Raw genomic sequence first — 14,474 nt, 5'->3', positions numbered from 1 at the left:
AAGAAGGTGGAGATGAATATTATTTCCCAGTATTTTTTTATGGGCTTTGGAAAGTATGTTGATACTGATATTTGTTATGTATTTGGTACTCTGAGAAGTACTAAAGAAATGAAGATGTACTGATTTGTTCATTCATTTCCTCTTTTGAGTATGGAACTTTTTTTTTTTAAATTTACAAACCAATTTTATGTTTCACATGTAATTCTCACAGCATGTTTATGGGATAAACAGAAAAGGGATTGTTATCCTGCTTTCAGGGCAAAAAATGAGAGGCATTAGTAGAAATATATGCTGAAATAGGGAGTTATTTTAAAAATAATTTTAATTGCACTGTTATTTTAGTGTATATATGTAATGTTGTCAAATGTTTTTAATATGGCTTAATGCCGTTCGAAGTTTCTAATTTTATTTGAAATTAAGACCTCTTTGAGGGTACTTGTTTTTTAAACTAATGCACTCTCCTAAAAATCTGTTACTAGATTCAGCATTACCTTATGGTACCAAATGATAACTCTCTTCATGGAGATGAGATTTTTCTTTTATTATTCATTTTCCTCCATGCTTTAAGTACCCTGCCCAATAATTCTGAACATGTGATCCTTAAGTAGATTATAACATCTTCTGAATGGTTGAATTACCTTAGGGAAATAGTCCCTATAATTCTTCTTGATCACACAATGTCTTTTCCAGTCAAGATTTCATTAATATGTAAATACTTGTCTGTAACAGCAGTGAATCTCTTTATCACACTATATTTAATTAACATATAAATAACCCTGTGAGACACTTTCCCAATTTCTGATATAGACAAGCCTGTTTAAATATTGTATTTGTAATAAGAAAAATTCTATTAAGAATCAAATTCATATTTCATACACAAAGTCCATGCATTATTTTAAGAAATGTTTTGACCTCCATACATACCCAATTTTTAATCCCAAAAGTTTTGATACTATATGTAATGACTGTAGGGAAAAAACTCCGTGACATACGTAAATGTTGGGATCACGTGACATGGTATTGCCATCTGTTTGATGGAGAGAAGCGGTAGGACAGTGGTACTCCAGGAAGAGCGAAGACTTTCATCAAAAACACGGGGGTGTGTCTTGGTCCTGATACTTTGCTAGCTGTGTTACATTTGGGAAGTCACTTAGCTTCTCTAAACTTGAGTTTCTTCATGTGTGGGATGGGGACATTGCGGAGGTATTGTGACGCTTGAGTAATGTAAGAGTGATGTCCTCTGCCACTGTTCCGAGCATGGCGGTGGCATCCCGTGTACGGCAGTGGTTAGAGTAGCCGAGGGTGTGGCTATGGTGGCAGCACCATGTCCTTGGTGCATGTTGATAAGCATGTCATGTCACAGATTCTTTTAGTTTCAGGCGCATTAAGTAGGCTTGCAAGAGACTGATGAATGAACAAAATGTCAAGTTATAATAAGGAATATCCCTCCTGATGACACTGATGCTTGATTGCTCATCTGGGACAGCACCCCTTTCCTGGAATTGGGTACCTGAGGTTCCAGATTATTAATCAAGAAGTTGCTTAGTGGACCTTATTTCGAAGGCAATTTTAAAGTTTTTATTTTTACTTTGTATTGAATTATATATACAGGAAAATGAACAAACCGTAAATGTACAATTTGGTGAATTCGTGAACGAGTTGAAGAACGACTTTGTCAGCATCCCTTATCCCCTGTCCTGTTTACCTTCTTGTAGTCACCTCATCCAAGAGAACCACTACCCTGACTTCTGACGCCACAGCTTAGTTTTGTCTGTGAAAGAAATGGAGTGGCTTGTGCAGACTATTTTACCTAAACTCTGGAAAAGCATAAGTAACTATTCTTACTCTCAACAGAGCTCAGGTTTCTGATGTCTTTCAAATTGGATACTTTTCTAAAGCTGGATGTACATTGTTATTTTGTTTTTTTTTTAATATTTAAAGTATATTTCTTATAGATAATATACAGCTGATCCTTGAACAACGTGGGTGTCAGGGGCACTGACCCCCCTGTGCAGTCAGAAGTCCACGTGTAACTTTTGATTCCCCCAAAGCTTAACTACTAATAGCCTATTGTTGACCAGAATTTACCAGTAACATAAATAATCAACTAACACATATATTGTTTGTATTATATACTGTATTTTTATAGTAAAGTAGGCTAGGGAAATGGAAATGTTAGTAAAAAATCATAAGGAAGAAAAAACAGTTGCAGTACTATATTGTATTTATCGGAAAAAAATCTGTGTATAAATGGACCCACATAGTTCAAACCGGTGTTGTTCACGGGTTAACTGTAATTGAATCTTGCTGTTTAATCTTGTAATCTCTGTCTCTATGTTGTCATGCTCTGGCTATTTATATGTGATGCACAGTTCAGTATGGTTCAGTTCAAAGATGACATCTTGGTATTTGTTTATCATTTGTTCCATTCATTGTTTGCCTTTTTCTCTTTTCCTGCCTTCTTTTGAATTGGCTATTTTTATAATTCCATTTAATTTCCTTTATTGGATTATTAGCTATACCTTTTTTTTTCTTTTGGTGGTTGCTCTAGTGTCTACAGCATGTGTCTTTAGCTTACGATAGTCTACCTTCAAATAATACGGTAGAGCTTCATGTATAATGTAAGAACCTTACCACAGTATTTTTCCATTTTTCTCCCTGCTGGCTTTTGAATGATTGTTGTCCTATATTTAACTTTTACATATGTTATGAACTCCCCAATACATTTTTATCATTTTCGCTTTAATCAGTAACTTTTTGAAAAATTAAAAATGTGCTTTATATTTGCACATGTATTTACTGTTTCCACTGCTGTTCATTGCCTTTTGTAGGTCCAGATTTGTATCTTGATACCAATTTTGTTTGTCTGAAAGGCTTTCTTTGGCATCTCTTGTAGGGCTAGTCTGCTGGCGATGCATTCTCTGCTTTTGTATGCCTGAAGAAGTCTTTATCTTGCCTTTGTTTTGGAAAATACTTTTGCTGAGTATAGGATTCTAGGCTGTCACTTTTATCCTTTAACCCTTCAGAGGTTTCGCTCCACTGTCGTCTTCCATTATCCTCCATGAGGCTGATTGTCTTTCTTACCATTTCTCTTTACATCATGTGTCTCATTTTCTTTGTTTTTAAGATTTTCTTTATACCTAGTTTTGAGCTCTTGGATTATGATGCACCTTGATGTGGTTTTCTTTGTGTTTATTCTCATTGCTGCTTATTGACTTCTTTGGATCTACACCAAGTTTAGGAAATTCATGCCTATTATTTCTCCCAGCATTTTTTTTCTCCCCCCACCTCCCCTCCTTAATTCACACACTCTTTCCTGGGCCACCACTTACATGTGTGCTAGCCACTTGCTCTTGTCTTACTACAATTCATTTTTTTCCAGCCTTTTTCTGCATTTCATAAATAATAAATATTATTGTTTGTGAATAATCTGGAGTCTGTTTTTATTCCAGGGTCAACTCCCTCTCCTTTTCCTGTGTCCTTCCTGTCCTTCCTGTTTCTGATTATGGGAATGAGTGTGGGTTATGTAGTAAGAATCTATACTAAAACATATTAGACCCATTTCCTTCAAATTCTCTAATGCTTTGCTTTCTTTCTTTTCCTACAATATCCAGTTTCGTTTTGAACTTCATCAGCAGGAAAGATGTGTTAGAATTACTTGCACCACAGATACTTAGACCATTGTCTTCCCAACCACAGCCTGTGGAATTGACGTCAGAGTCTCTGTCTTCATTTCTGGGATTTTCGTTTCTTTAGTCGTGATTGTACGTTAGTCTGCAGTGTAATTTGGCCTAGATCCAGAGAACTCATGATGGAAAGGCTATAAAAAGACGTACACAGCAGTGTCTTAGGGCAAACCGCCTTTCGTGCTTCTTGGTTTATCTAAAGCTTCGGACCGTTTGCTTTTCTTTGTGCTCCTGCGTGCTTGCGCACAGGCCCGGAGCCGCCTGCGGCGTGTACAGTGTCCGCGGGGTTGCTGAGGGCGTGCCGTACGGTGGGAGGCTGCACAGCCCACTTCAGACGGGTTCATTCATTCATTTGACAGAGAGAGAGACACAGCGAGAGAGGGAACACGAGCAGGGAGTGGGGGAGGGAGAAGCAGGCTTCCCGCCGAGCAGGGAGCCCGATGCGGGGCTCGATCCCAGGACCCCGGGACCATGACCTGAGCCGAAGGCAGTCGCTTAACGACTGAGCCACCCAGGTGCCCCGCATTTCAGAAATTTTAAAACAGAAAAATTTGAACAAACCCTGAAGTACCTTGTCTAAATCTTTAGGCACAGAAAAAGCATATTGATCATGAGCTGTACATACCCTGTGGTTTAGTGTTTGTTTTTGTTTATTACTCGTATTCAGTCCTTCACTTTGTCCATCTCTCCATCCATCTATCCATCAAGTATTTAGCGGGGTTTAAATGAATGCCAGGTATTGCACTAAAGATACAAAAATGACTCAAACTTTGAAGGAGCTTATAGTTTAGTAAAGGAGCAAGACACAAATAAATAATTGTACATATCTTACGTGACTTATGATGGGGTTATAGCCTGATAAACCCATTGTTGAAAATATTAAGTTGAAAGTGCATTTAATACACCTAACCTACTGAATATCATAGCTTAGCCTACATTAAACGTGTTCATAATACTTAATACTAGCCTACAGTTGGGCAAAATCATCTAACACAAAGCCTATTTTATAATGAAGTGGTGAGCATCTGAGGTAATTTATTGAATACTGTACTGAAAGGAAAAACAGAATGGTTGCATGATTACAGAAGCGTTGTGAGTAAATTGGGTGTTCATCCTTCGTGGTGGGTCCCATGGCTGCCTGGAAGCTGGGCTCGTTGGCGCTGTCCAACATCAGAAGACTGTATCATACCGCGTAACACTAGCCCAGGAAATGGCCAGACTTCAGCATTCAAAGTACAGTTTCTACTGAATGCATATCCCTTTCACGCCATTGTAAAGTAAAAAAAATTGTAAATCGAACCATTCTAAGTTGGGGACCATCCGTAATTCTGTGCAGTGACAGCACTAATGGGAATACATACAAAGCTTAGTAATGTGGAAGAAGGTCAGGTGAGCTTTATCTAGGAACATGACAGAAGGTTTTAATTGTTTTTTCCTCTAAAGATCACCACATTGATTGAGCCAATTAAAGACAACGTTGTAAATATGCATGCCATGAATCAGACTGCTTTTGTATCCATTTAGGTGAGGTTAAAGTGCTGAATTTATAATTTTTAAAAATTCTTTTTAAATCTCAATCCACATTTTCTTCCTATTGCCACTATACAACTTGGTTTCTGAAGTGCAAATTTTTCTCTTTTTTTTTTGTAGAGTTTTTTTTAAAAGTTAGAGTAATATAATGCTTCCTTTTTAAAAGGAGCTTGCTGAGTCATTACTTGATTGAATCATTTTGCTGACACTCTTCTCTAAGTTAGGTACTGAGGGTGTAAAGTGCCCCCACTCTGAATCACTTGTATGCAAATAATCACAGTAACGGTGAGGTAAATGCTGCAAGAGTAGCGCAGTCTCAGCTGGGTAGTCTTAGTTTCACAACATAGTGATTGGACAAGTCTATACCTTATGCTATCTATGCTCACTGCAAGGGTAGCTACCATCTGTCATCATTCAATGCTATTATAATACCATTGACTGTATTCCCTAGCTGTGCCTTTTATTCCTGGGACTTACTCATTCCATAACTGGAAGTTTATATCTCCCACTACCCTTCACCCATTTTGCTCATCCCCCCCCACTCACCTGCCCTCTGGTAACCATCAATTCTCTGTGTTGATGGGTTTCTTTTTTTTTTTTTTAATTTAAATTCAATTAGCCAATATACAGTCCATCATTAGTTTCAGATGTAGATTCAGTAATTCATCAGTTGCATAACACGAAGTGCTCTGTTTCTGCTTTTCGTTTGTTTACTCATTTGTTTTTTAGATTCCACATATAAATGAAATCATATGGTATTTGTCTTTTTCTTTCTGACTTATTTCACTTAGCATAATATCCTCTAGGTCCACCCATGTTGTCACCAATGGCAAGATCTCAACCTTTTTTATGGCTGAGTAATATTCCATTGTATATATGTACACCGCATCATCTTTATCCATTCATCCATTGATGGACACTTGGGCTGCTTCCATATCTTGGCTCTTGTAAATAATGCTGCAGTAAACATAGGGGTGCATGTATCTTTTCAAATTAGTGTTTTCATTTTCTTTGTGTAAATACCTAGTCGTGGAATTACTGGATCATATGGTTTTGAGGAACCTCCATATTGTTTTCTACATTGACTGCACCAATTTACATTCCCACCAACAATGCACGATGGTTCTTTTTTTCTCCACAGAAGTAATCAGGTCATCCTTTGCTGATGGTAAAATATTTATTTTCAAACTTTGTTTTAAGCATTTTGGGAGAGAGATGATGCCTTGTAGATATTGTTGCTTATTTCTACCCCATAAATCAACTCATCACTGCTTATTACTGCTTATTATGTTGGCCAGGTACCATATGTTCAGGATGGTGTGCAGTTGCTAGGTATTTGTAAAAATAATCATTGGTATTATTTATATAGTGTTACTATTTATCATAAAGTAGATCTTGAAATGTCACCCAGTTACATAGATCTTGTGTTTTACTCCCCATGAAAACCGTCTTGCTGGTGTTAGGAATAATGATGCTTTTTATGATGGTTGAACACTTATTATGTATCAGGTACCACTCTAAAGTCTTTAGATGTGCTCACTTCATTCTCCCCAAATCCAAATGAGGTTAATACTGTTATTCTTTGTTTTACTAATGGAGAAATTGAGGCATAGGCCGATTGAAGAACTCCCTCAAGGTTACACAGCTGTGTGGGTGGCGTCTGTCACAGAGGTTAGACTTCTGAGACTGTACTCTTAATTATAATGGATTAGAATTCAAGAAAATATTTGTCTAGTCTTGTCTTCATTTGGGGCAGATAATATTACAGTATTTGCTAAATAGATGAAGCAGCTGGGTCCCAGAGAACAGATGAAGTAGCTGGTGGAGCAGGGAGGAGAGTCCAGTCCTGGAGGTGGTATTTTCACCCTGGTCTCTTGTATACTTCGCTAACATCTGAAAATATGGGTTAAGTTTCAAAATACCTCCTTCATCTGCTGTATTTTCTAGGTCATATATTAATGAGAGTGAATCCTGTTGGTTCAGAAGAGAACTTGGAGTGATGCCTTTAGATAGCTTTTTTCCAGCCTGGCCTTCTGAATGAAAACAGCGTTTTGATTGGTTTCCCACTGAGTTTCAGACCAATGTGATTTGTTCAGTAATGGTAACCACAGTGTAGTATACATGTGGGCTCAAGTTATTATTTCTTGTCCTTTATTTACCAGAACATTTTCTTCTATGCTAAATAACAGAAATAAATATAACTCCACATCTTAAAACCAGTGCATTAAATGGTGGCAATTAGTAGTAATGCACAGTCTATTTTGCCTTTTGTTTCCATGGCATAGAACATGAGCAAAAGAACTTTCTGTAAGTTTATTCTTGATAAAATTTCTTTGAAATAAAACATTTAAATTTAGTGTGAGAAATAATTGGTGAGAGAATAGTCAAACATAATAGAACTTATAATATTCATTCCTTTCCTGCTGACAGATAAATGTTACCTTCAGATGAAACCAGCAAAGTTATTGTTTGGAATAAAACAATGAACAGGGTTCTAATATAAAGAATCTTAAAATTAAGCAGCCATTATTTTGTAAAGAGATCATTTAAGTTTACCCTGTACTTCCCATTTTTAGTGGGGGGTTGATGCATTTAAGTTTTAAGACTTCTTAAGCCAAGTGGAAACACTAAAAGACAAAGATGAAACAAAGTATATATAAGTGTTTTGTGTTTGTGGAACTTTAGATTCAGAGTGTGACTTTTGCAACTCCCCAAACTTCTACAATTCTTTAGAAGGAAGCAGTGCGTTCTCTAGGTTTTTTGTGAACCACAATTTCACCTAGCCCATTGACTGATTTACATGACTAATATGTTTATTGTGAACAGAATTAATGAAAAAGGTTTTCTCTGAATTTTATTGTATGTGCTATCATTCTGCTTACCTTATGAAAGAATAAGTAACTAAAATTTGGGCATTTTTAAAAAGGTAATGATAGATCCAGTTAGTTATTTTCAAGTGTGAAGAATTGTGAGATTTAGGGAAATATATATTCTGAAATATTTTTCCCACCTGAACTAGAACATGACATGTCCCACTACCTCGATTAGATGTGCACCACTGCTGGTTGGTGTAGCTTACTGTTTCATCAGCGTGTAGTGGTCTATATAAGGAAAGTATTTGTGTTCTCATGCTCAGATCTGCAGATTCTCTCTCTCTCTATATATATGTATATGTACTTCCTTGGCATATCTGTTTTTATGAACAGATTGTCCCCTTTCATTGCTTTATTCCAATTTTGAATTTGTGTGATACTCATGAGAGCACTTTTTTGAAAAAAAATTGAGTATAGTTGACAGTGTTCACTTAAAAAAAAATCTTTATGCTTTCATTTAATAATTCAGTTGCCACATTATTTTAGAGTCTGCTAAATGCCAGGCACTATTTTAGGTATTGAGGATATGGCAGTAAACAAAACAAACAAAAATTTTGCCCTCAAAAGAATTTATGTTCTGGGTAGGGAGGAGATCCTGTTTTTGAAATGCAATTATTTGAAGCATGATAAAGAACTTACAGTATTTTTATAGCAAGTATTTTAAACTCCTAAAATGTGTTTTAAAATAGCTTGCTTTGCAGAAACATCCTGTAAGAAAAGAGCAGAAAGAAAGTTTTTGGTTTTTTTTGCTTTTACATAAGTGTCGGTAATCAGACCTAAGGTCCAGCCATATTTGGTAGCAGTTAGTTTCATCATATTAGTAAGCTACTGGTATTGAGTTTGGTTTTATATTGTACTTTAGATATGCATGTAAATGGTCCTTATTGGGCTGTCTGAGTTAAATATCGGGAAGGCTCAAGTGACCCTCTTCCGGCCACCTACACATCTTGCCTGGTGGCTCTTAGGTATGAAGCACGGGAATGGTAGAAATGAGAATGGATGGATTTGCGGGTGGGGGCAGGACTGTAGACCCTGTGCCCTTTCTAGGGGTCTGTGCTCGCTGGAAGTCTTAAGTTTTGGATTCTAACTGGTTGTGTTGAAATCCTGGCACTGTCATTTATTAGTTTTATGAGGATGGGCAAATTAACTTAGGCCTCAGTTTTCCTATTATAGTACGAGGAAGATCCTATCACCAGCTACATTAGATTGGTAGGACTAAGTGAGATACTGTAGGTTAAATGTATTTTATCCTGTCTAGTCCATAGTAAGAGATCAATAAACGTTAAAGATACTGTTGCCGATCATTGCAAATATACTAAGAGTTGTACATCAGTGGTGACCAGCACATTTAGAGACATTTAGTTGTGCTTCACTTTGAAAATGCAGCAAAAATACTTTATCAACTCAGGATTCTTCAGGCCTGCCTTTTGGAGTGTACCTCTGAGCAGAACTTGTCTTTAATACTGCATTCTGATAAAAATAGGTATGTTTTCATACCCATTTCTGTTCAGTGAAGCTTAACAAAGTTTTATAGCTTTCTAGTCTTTAAATACCAAATGAATATTATTTTGCTGAGGGTCCCACGGCACTATTAATCATTTCAGTAATAACCCTTGTATCTAATATGTACTTTGTGTGGAAAGTACAAATCTCAACTTGCGATACATTTTTCTAAAATTCTTTTAGAAAGCATTTTATGTAGCTATGGAACCGTGTCTGCTTTAATTAGAAAAGGCAGTAATCGTTTGTTCGTTTTTTTTTTCCTTGTTCCTTAATTCACTTCTATAATTTATTCTTCTGTTGGAGGAGTGAACATTATTATCATCGTTGTATCCCCATGTTCTTCTTTACTTTCCATTTCAGTAGCCTGTGATAAAGTATTAGTTATTGACATAGAGGGAAATAAAATAGTTTTTTATTTGGTGACAAGTGAAATAGTGTGATTGTGGCATCTATGCTAAATAATCATCTATGTGAGGCAGAAATTTAAAAATATGAACTCAGATGCCTTCACGAATGTGTCTCTGGTACACAGTTTGCAAGGACATTACATGCTAGCTGCAAAGTGGGTCAAAAACTGTGTTTATAAAATAAAGTATAATACATTTCTTCTTGTCTATATCTAACGGGAAACTTTGACTTCGGATAATTTGCACCAGTAATCATCTGACGGGGATGCTGTTGACTGATGGACAGCACTGCCCGTTCTCAGACCTTTCAGCTTCCGTCTTCTACCTGAAACCACCCAGTGGGCTCCTGTTACCTCGTACATGAGGACTAATCTCTTCACCGACATAATATTCAAATGTTTACGAAGTGTTTCTTGTGCAAGGCATGTTACATAACCTCATAAGAGAAGAAAGAGCAAAATACAACCTATTATAAGAAAGTGCAATCCTTTCCCTGGGGCTATGATAAATTTTAGAAAATTGCAACTATTAATACTCAGAAACAGGAGAGAAAATGTTTCATTGAACTATAAAGCAGATCAATTGAAATTTGTTCTTAAAATTTTTGTCTTCTTAATTCAGAATGTTTCATTTATTGTCATGGGTTTATGGAGTATTAGAGCTAAAAGGGGCTTCAAGGTAATGTCTGAAGTGTTTCGCTTTAGAAAGTTATATGCCAAAGACCGCAGGGCTAGGTGCCAGGCAGCTGGGTTTCTGTGCTGCGTGCAGCCCGATGTGTGGAATGATGCTCTGCTCTGTTACCATACTCTACTATCTGTACCTCACTGTTCTTTCTGAATTTATTCTTAATTCCATCCAGTCCTTATTAGGACTTACTAGGAAGGGGAAAAAAAAGGCCTTATTTTTTCCCTTCCTAGTTCTCCTCTTCATTTTTTAGTGATATGCTTTCTTTCCAGTTTTACTGAGAAATAAATGGCATACATCCCTGTGTAAGTTGAAGGCACACGGCATGATGGTTTGATTTCCATACACTGTGAAATGATTATCGCAATAGGTTCAGCTAACATCCATCATCTCCTATAGATAAAATATAAAGGGAATAAAGTGAAAAAGAAAAAAAATTTCCTCTTTGTGATGAGGACTCTTAGGATTTACTGACCTAACAGTTTTCCCATATATCATGCAGCAGGGTTAATTCTAGTCATCATGTACATTACATCCCTAGTATTGTTTATCTTCTAACTGGAAATCTGTACCTTTTGATCATTTAGTGTTATTTTTAACCTGCAAAATCATTTCTTCCCTCTTAATAATTACCTGTCCTCCAGGTCTGTGCTGTCATATACGGTAGCCACTATTTAAATTTAAATTAAATTTTATGTGTCTATTTAAATTTTAATTAATGCTAATTAAAATTAAATTAAAGTTCTCTTAGCCATATTTCCAGTGCTTAATACATGTGCACGTAGCCCCTGGTTACTATAGTGGATAGCATAGTTATAGAACACTTCTGTGATCACAGGAAGTTAGACTGTAAGCTTTTCGAGGGCAAGGGGCCATTTAAGTTGATAATAAGAGCACAAAACTTAGGCTCTTGATAAATGTTTTAGAATGTGTGAATGAACACACACTCATGCTGTCCTTTAGTTCCTTGCCAAATTTTTAGTTTTGAAATAATATCCTTTTCTTCTTGAACCATTTTCTGATTGAAGAGAAATCAACAATTTTGTATTTTCCATTTACATATTGTATATAGCATGTACCACTTAATATACCATAAGCAGGAACGGAGATATAAGGTCATAGAAATACTTTTTGCATCATGTTCCTTGTGTACCAGTCATTAGCTAATGTGTATTTTAAATGCTTATGTATTTTTTTTTTTTTTTTTAATTTAAGTTATAATGGTGACTCCTTGGTGCTCATTCCTTGGCATGAACACAAACACCGAGATAAAGATTGGTGCGAGGAGCTGGAGTGCAGGTAAGGATGAGCCTGTGCGAAAGACCTTCATTTCTCCGGGATGGATGATTAGAAGGCCCTTTCGAGGTGGTGTGTGGTAGGTGACCACGTACTTGATAGTCCCTGATTTAGAGAGTTTGAGTGGAGTAGTTTTAAACACTTGACTTGATTTTTACTCAGTTACATTACAGTTTTCTTAATGGAAGAATATTAAATGCTACAAAGTAAATACTCTAAAAAATGATCCTGATACACCAACTCTTTTCTTTTTAAAGTATTTCCTTTTAGTCTTTGACACATAGAAATATAATTTTCATGGTTGTTATTATGGTATGCACACAATTTTGTTTTTGATTCAGTTTGAATTTTTATTTTTGTAAGACTTAACCTTAGAAAGCCTCAGAACGTGGAGTCATCAACTACTGGCAAGGGGGTGGGAGATGAGGTATGGGGCTGAAAGCATTTGAATTCCCTTATTCCTCACTCCTCAAAGTCAGGTAAATGTTCCTTCACTATCTCTCCTTCCATATTTCTCCTACATGAAATCAGAGGTTAATTTTTTGGATTCATGAATTGAGGCCTACAACCTTCAGATTGATCCAGAAATCCTCCAGATTCCTGGGCATCAGGCACAGCATAGGGTGGGGTTGGGAGTGCTGGAGTTGAAAATCGGAGCATTTAGTGAAAATCTGTGTCCTGAACGTTGAAGCTTTGGTTCCCTGCCACCTCCCAGCTCCTGGAGTGTAGGCATATTCCCCAAGTAGAAGTTTGGAGATTTCTGGAGAAATGGAGTAGCCTCTGAGAAGAGGCCTCTAGATACTGACATATTGTCCCGAGAGATTCGTGCATTACCAGGCCGCAGTGAAGTCAGCAAATGAATAAGTCCTATCACAACCCCCGAGCTTCCTGGACGTCCAAGGACTGGCGCCGGCAGGCAGAACACATGGAAAATGGAACTGAAAGTCAGAGGCCGCACAAAAAGAAAACTTCAAAAATTAATACTGCCCAGGCGATAAGAGAAGATGCTGTGAAGTAACAAAAGGATTTTATAACATAGGAACAGAGAACTACGAGAACTTTGGGAAACAAAAAATACAATAGTTGGTGTCTAAAAACTAGAAGGGTTGAAAGGTAAAAGCAAAGTACTTTCTCAGAAAGTAGAATAAAAATATTATAGAGCTAGATAAGAGAGCAAAGATAAAAAACAAACGTAATATTAAAATTATAGGCATTCTAGAAAGAGATGATATATATAATAGAAGGGAAGAAATTTTTTTTTTTTTTTAGAAGGGAAGAAATGTATAAGAAATATTTCAAGCCTATTATTTAGAATTGAAGGCTATGGGTTTTCAGATTGAAATGCCCAGTGCACTAAAGCATACCATCACGACCTTCCAGAATATCTGGGATGCCGTCTACCAGAGAGAAAAACATTACATTAAAGGAAGTTTGAATTAGAGTGACCTCCGATATCTCCAGAACAGCAATAGAAGCTAGAAGAAAAACTTTTGATGGAAAATATTTTTTGATCAGGATTCTTAGATCTAGCTAAAATCATCAATCAGGTATGAGGTTAATCATGTAAGATTTTGTAAAATTTACCACCCATGTACATCTCATTTCAGGAAGCCATATAAATGTGTTTTATTAAAATGAAGGAGTCAGTGGAAAAAAAGAAAGCCATTAGATTGAGAACTGGGCTCTAACAGGCCGTGGCAACAGGAGGGCCCAGGCTGACCAGCTGTGTTCTTGTCGGGTGAATGAGGCTTCAAGAGCCAGGTCTCTTGGAAAATATTTAAAAATGGAACAGGAATATTACCTGTTATATTTGACTATTTGGGAAAAATCTTTATGTTATTTTATATTTTGCTCTTAATACATCTTTTAGAGAATTTGGAAAGCATAGCAATGGATGCATAGGAATCCGTGGGCGAGACAGGAGGACACTTGGCATTTATTAACTTCAGAAAATGAAAAGTTGTTCAAAAAGAGCAGTAGTTATGATAATGTACCACTTGGCTCAGGAGAAGATAATCATAATCACATAATAATAATAATGCAAATAATTAGTGGTTTAATTGTGGTAAATTGTGATATATCCACCATGGGAGGAAAGGGTGTAGGGGAAGTGGATGGTTGTGGTTTAAGACAGCAGAATAGCACGTAGGGTAGATAAATCAGAAATAGTCACAAGCACATACCGTTTAGATGCGTAGAGGAAAATCCAGGAAGGTGGCTGAAAGACGTAAAAATGGCATAGAGGGTGGCAAGGATGGTGGCAATATGGATTGTGTATGGAATTGCTGGCTTTTCATTTGATAGGACTCTTTTCATGCTTTTGGATTTTTGAAACTATGTATATATACTATCTGATAAATGATAAATAAAAGCCCTAAGCAGTAGTGTAATCACTGCAGGTGACATTTGGGAGCGCTCTCAATGTTAGTGGTAACGTTGGCCGTTTCCTTTCATTTTGTTGTGTTTTGGATATCTGAGATAATGGAGTAAGTAAT

General features: G+C 36.7%; 1 protein-coding gene across 4 annotated transcripts in view; it reads left to right on the top strand.

Moving 5' to 3' along the window:
- The window catches only part of NBAS (NBAS subunit of NRZ tethering complex), a 313,374-nt gene that overhangs the window by 101,750 nt on the left and 197,150 nt on the right, over nt 1-14,474 (top strand). For all 4 annotated transcript variants that reach the window (XM_032430100.1, XM_032430102.1, XM_032430101.1 and 1 more), the window contains one exon: nt 11,899-11,982. In XM_032430100.1, the coding sequence (XP_032285991.1) occupies nt 11,899-11,982 (84 nt within the window). The remainder of the gene's footprint in view (nt 1-11,898; nt 11,983-14,474) is intronic.

Source organism: Phoca vitulina, unplaced genomic scaffold (genome assembly GCF_004348235.1).
Source record: "Phoca vitulina isolate PV1807 unplaced genomic scaffold, GSC_HSeal_1.0 scaffold42, whole genome shotgun sequence".
Lineage (NCBI taxonomy): Eukaryota > Metazoa > Chordata > Mammalia > Carnivora > Phocidae > Phoca > Phoca vitulina.
The sequence above is the reverse complement of the archived record's forward strand: the minus strand, read 5'-3'. Positions and strand labels throughout refer to the sequence as shown.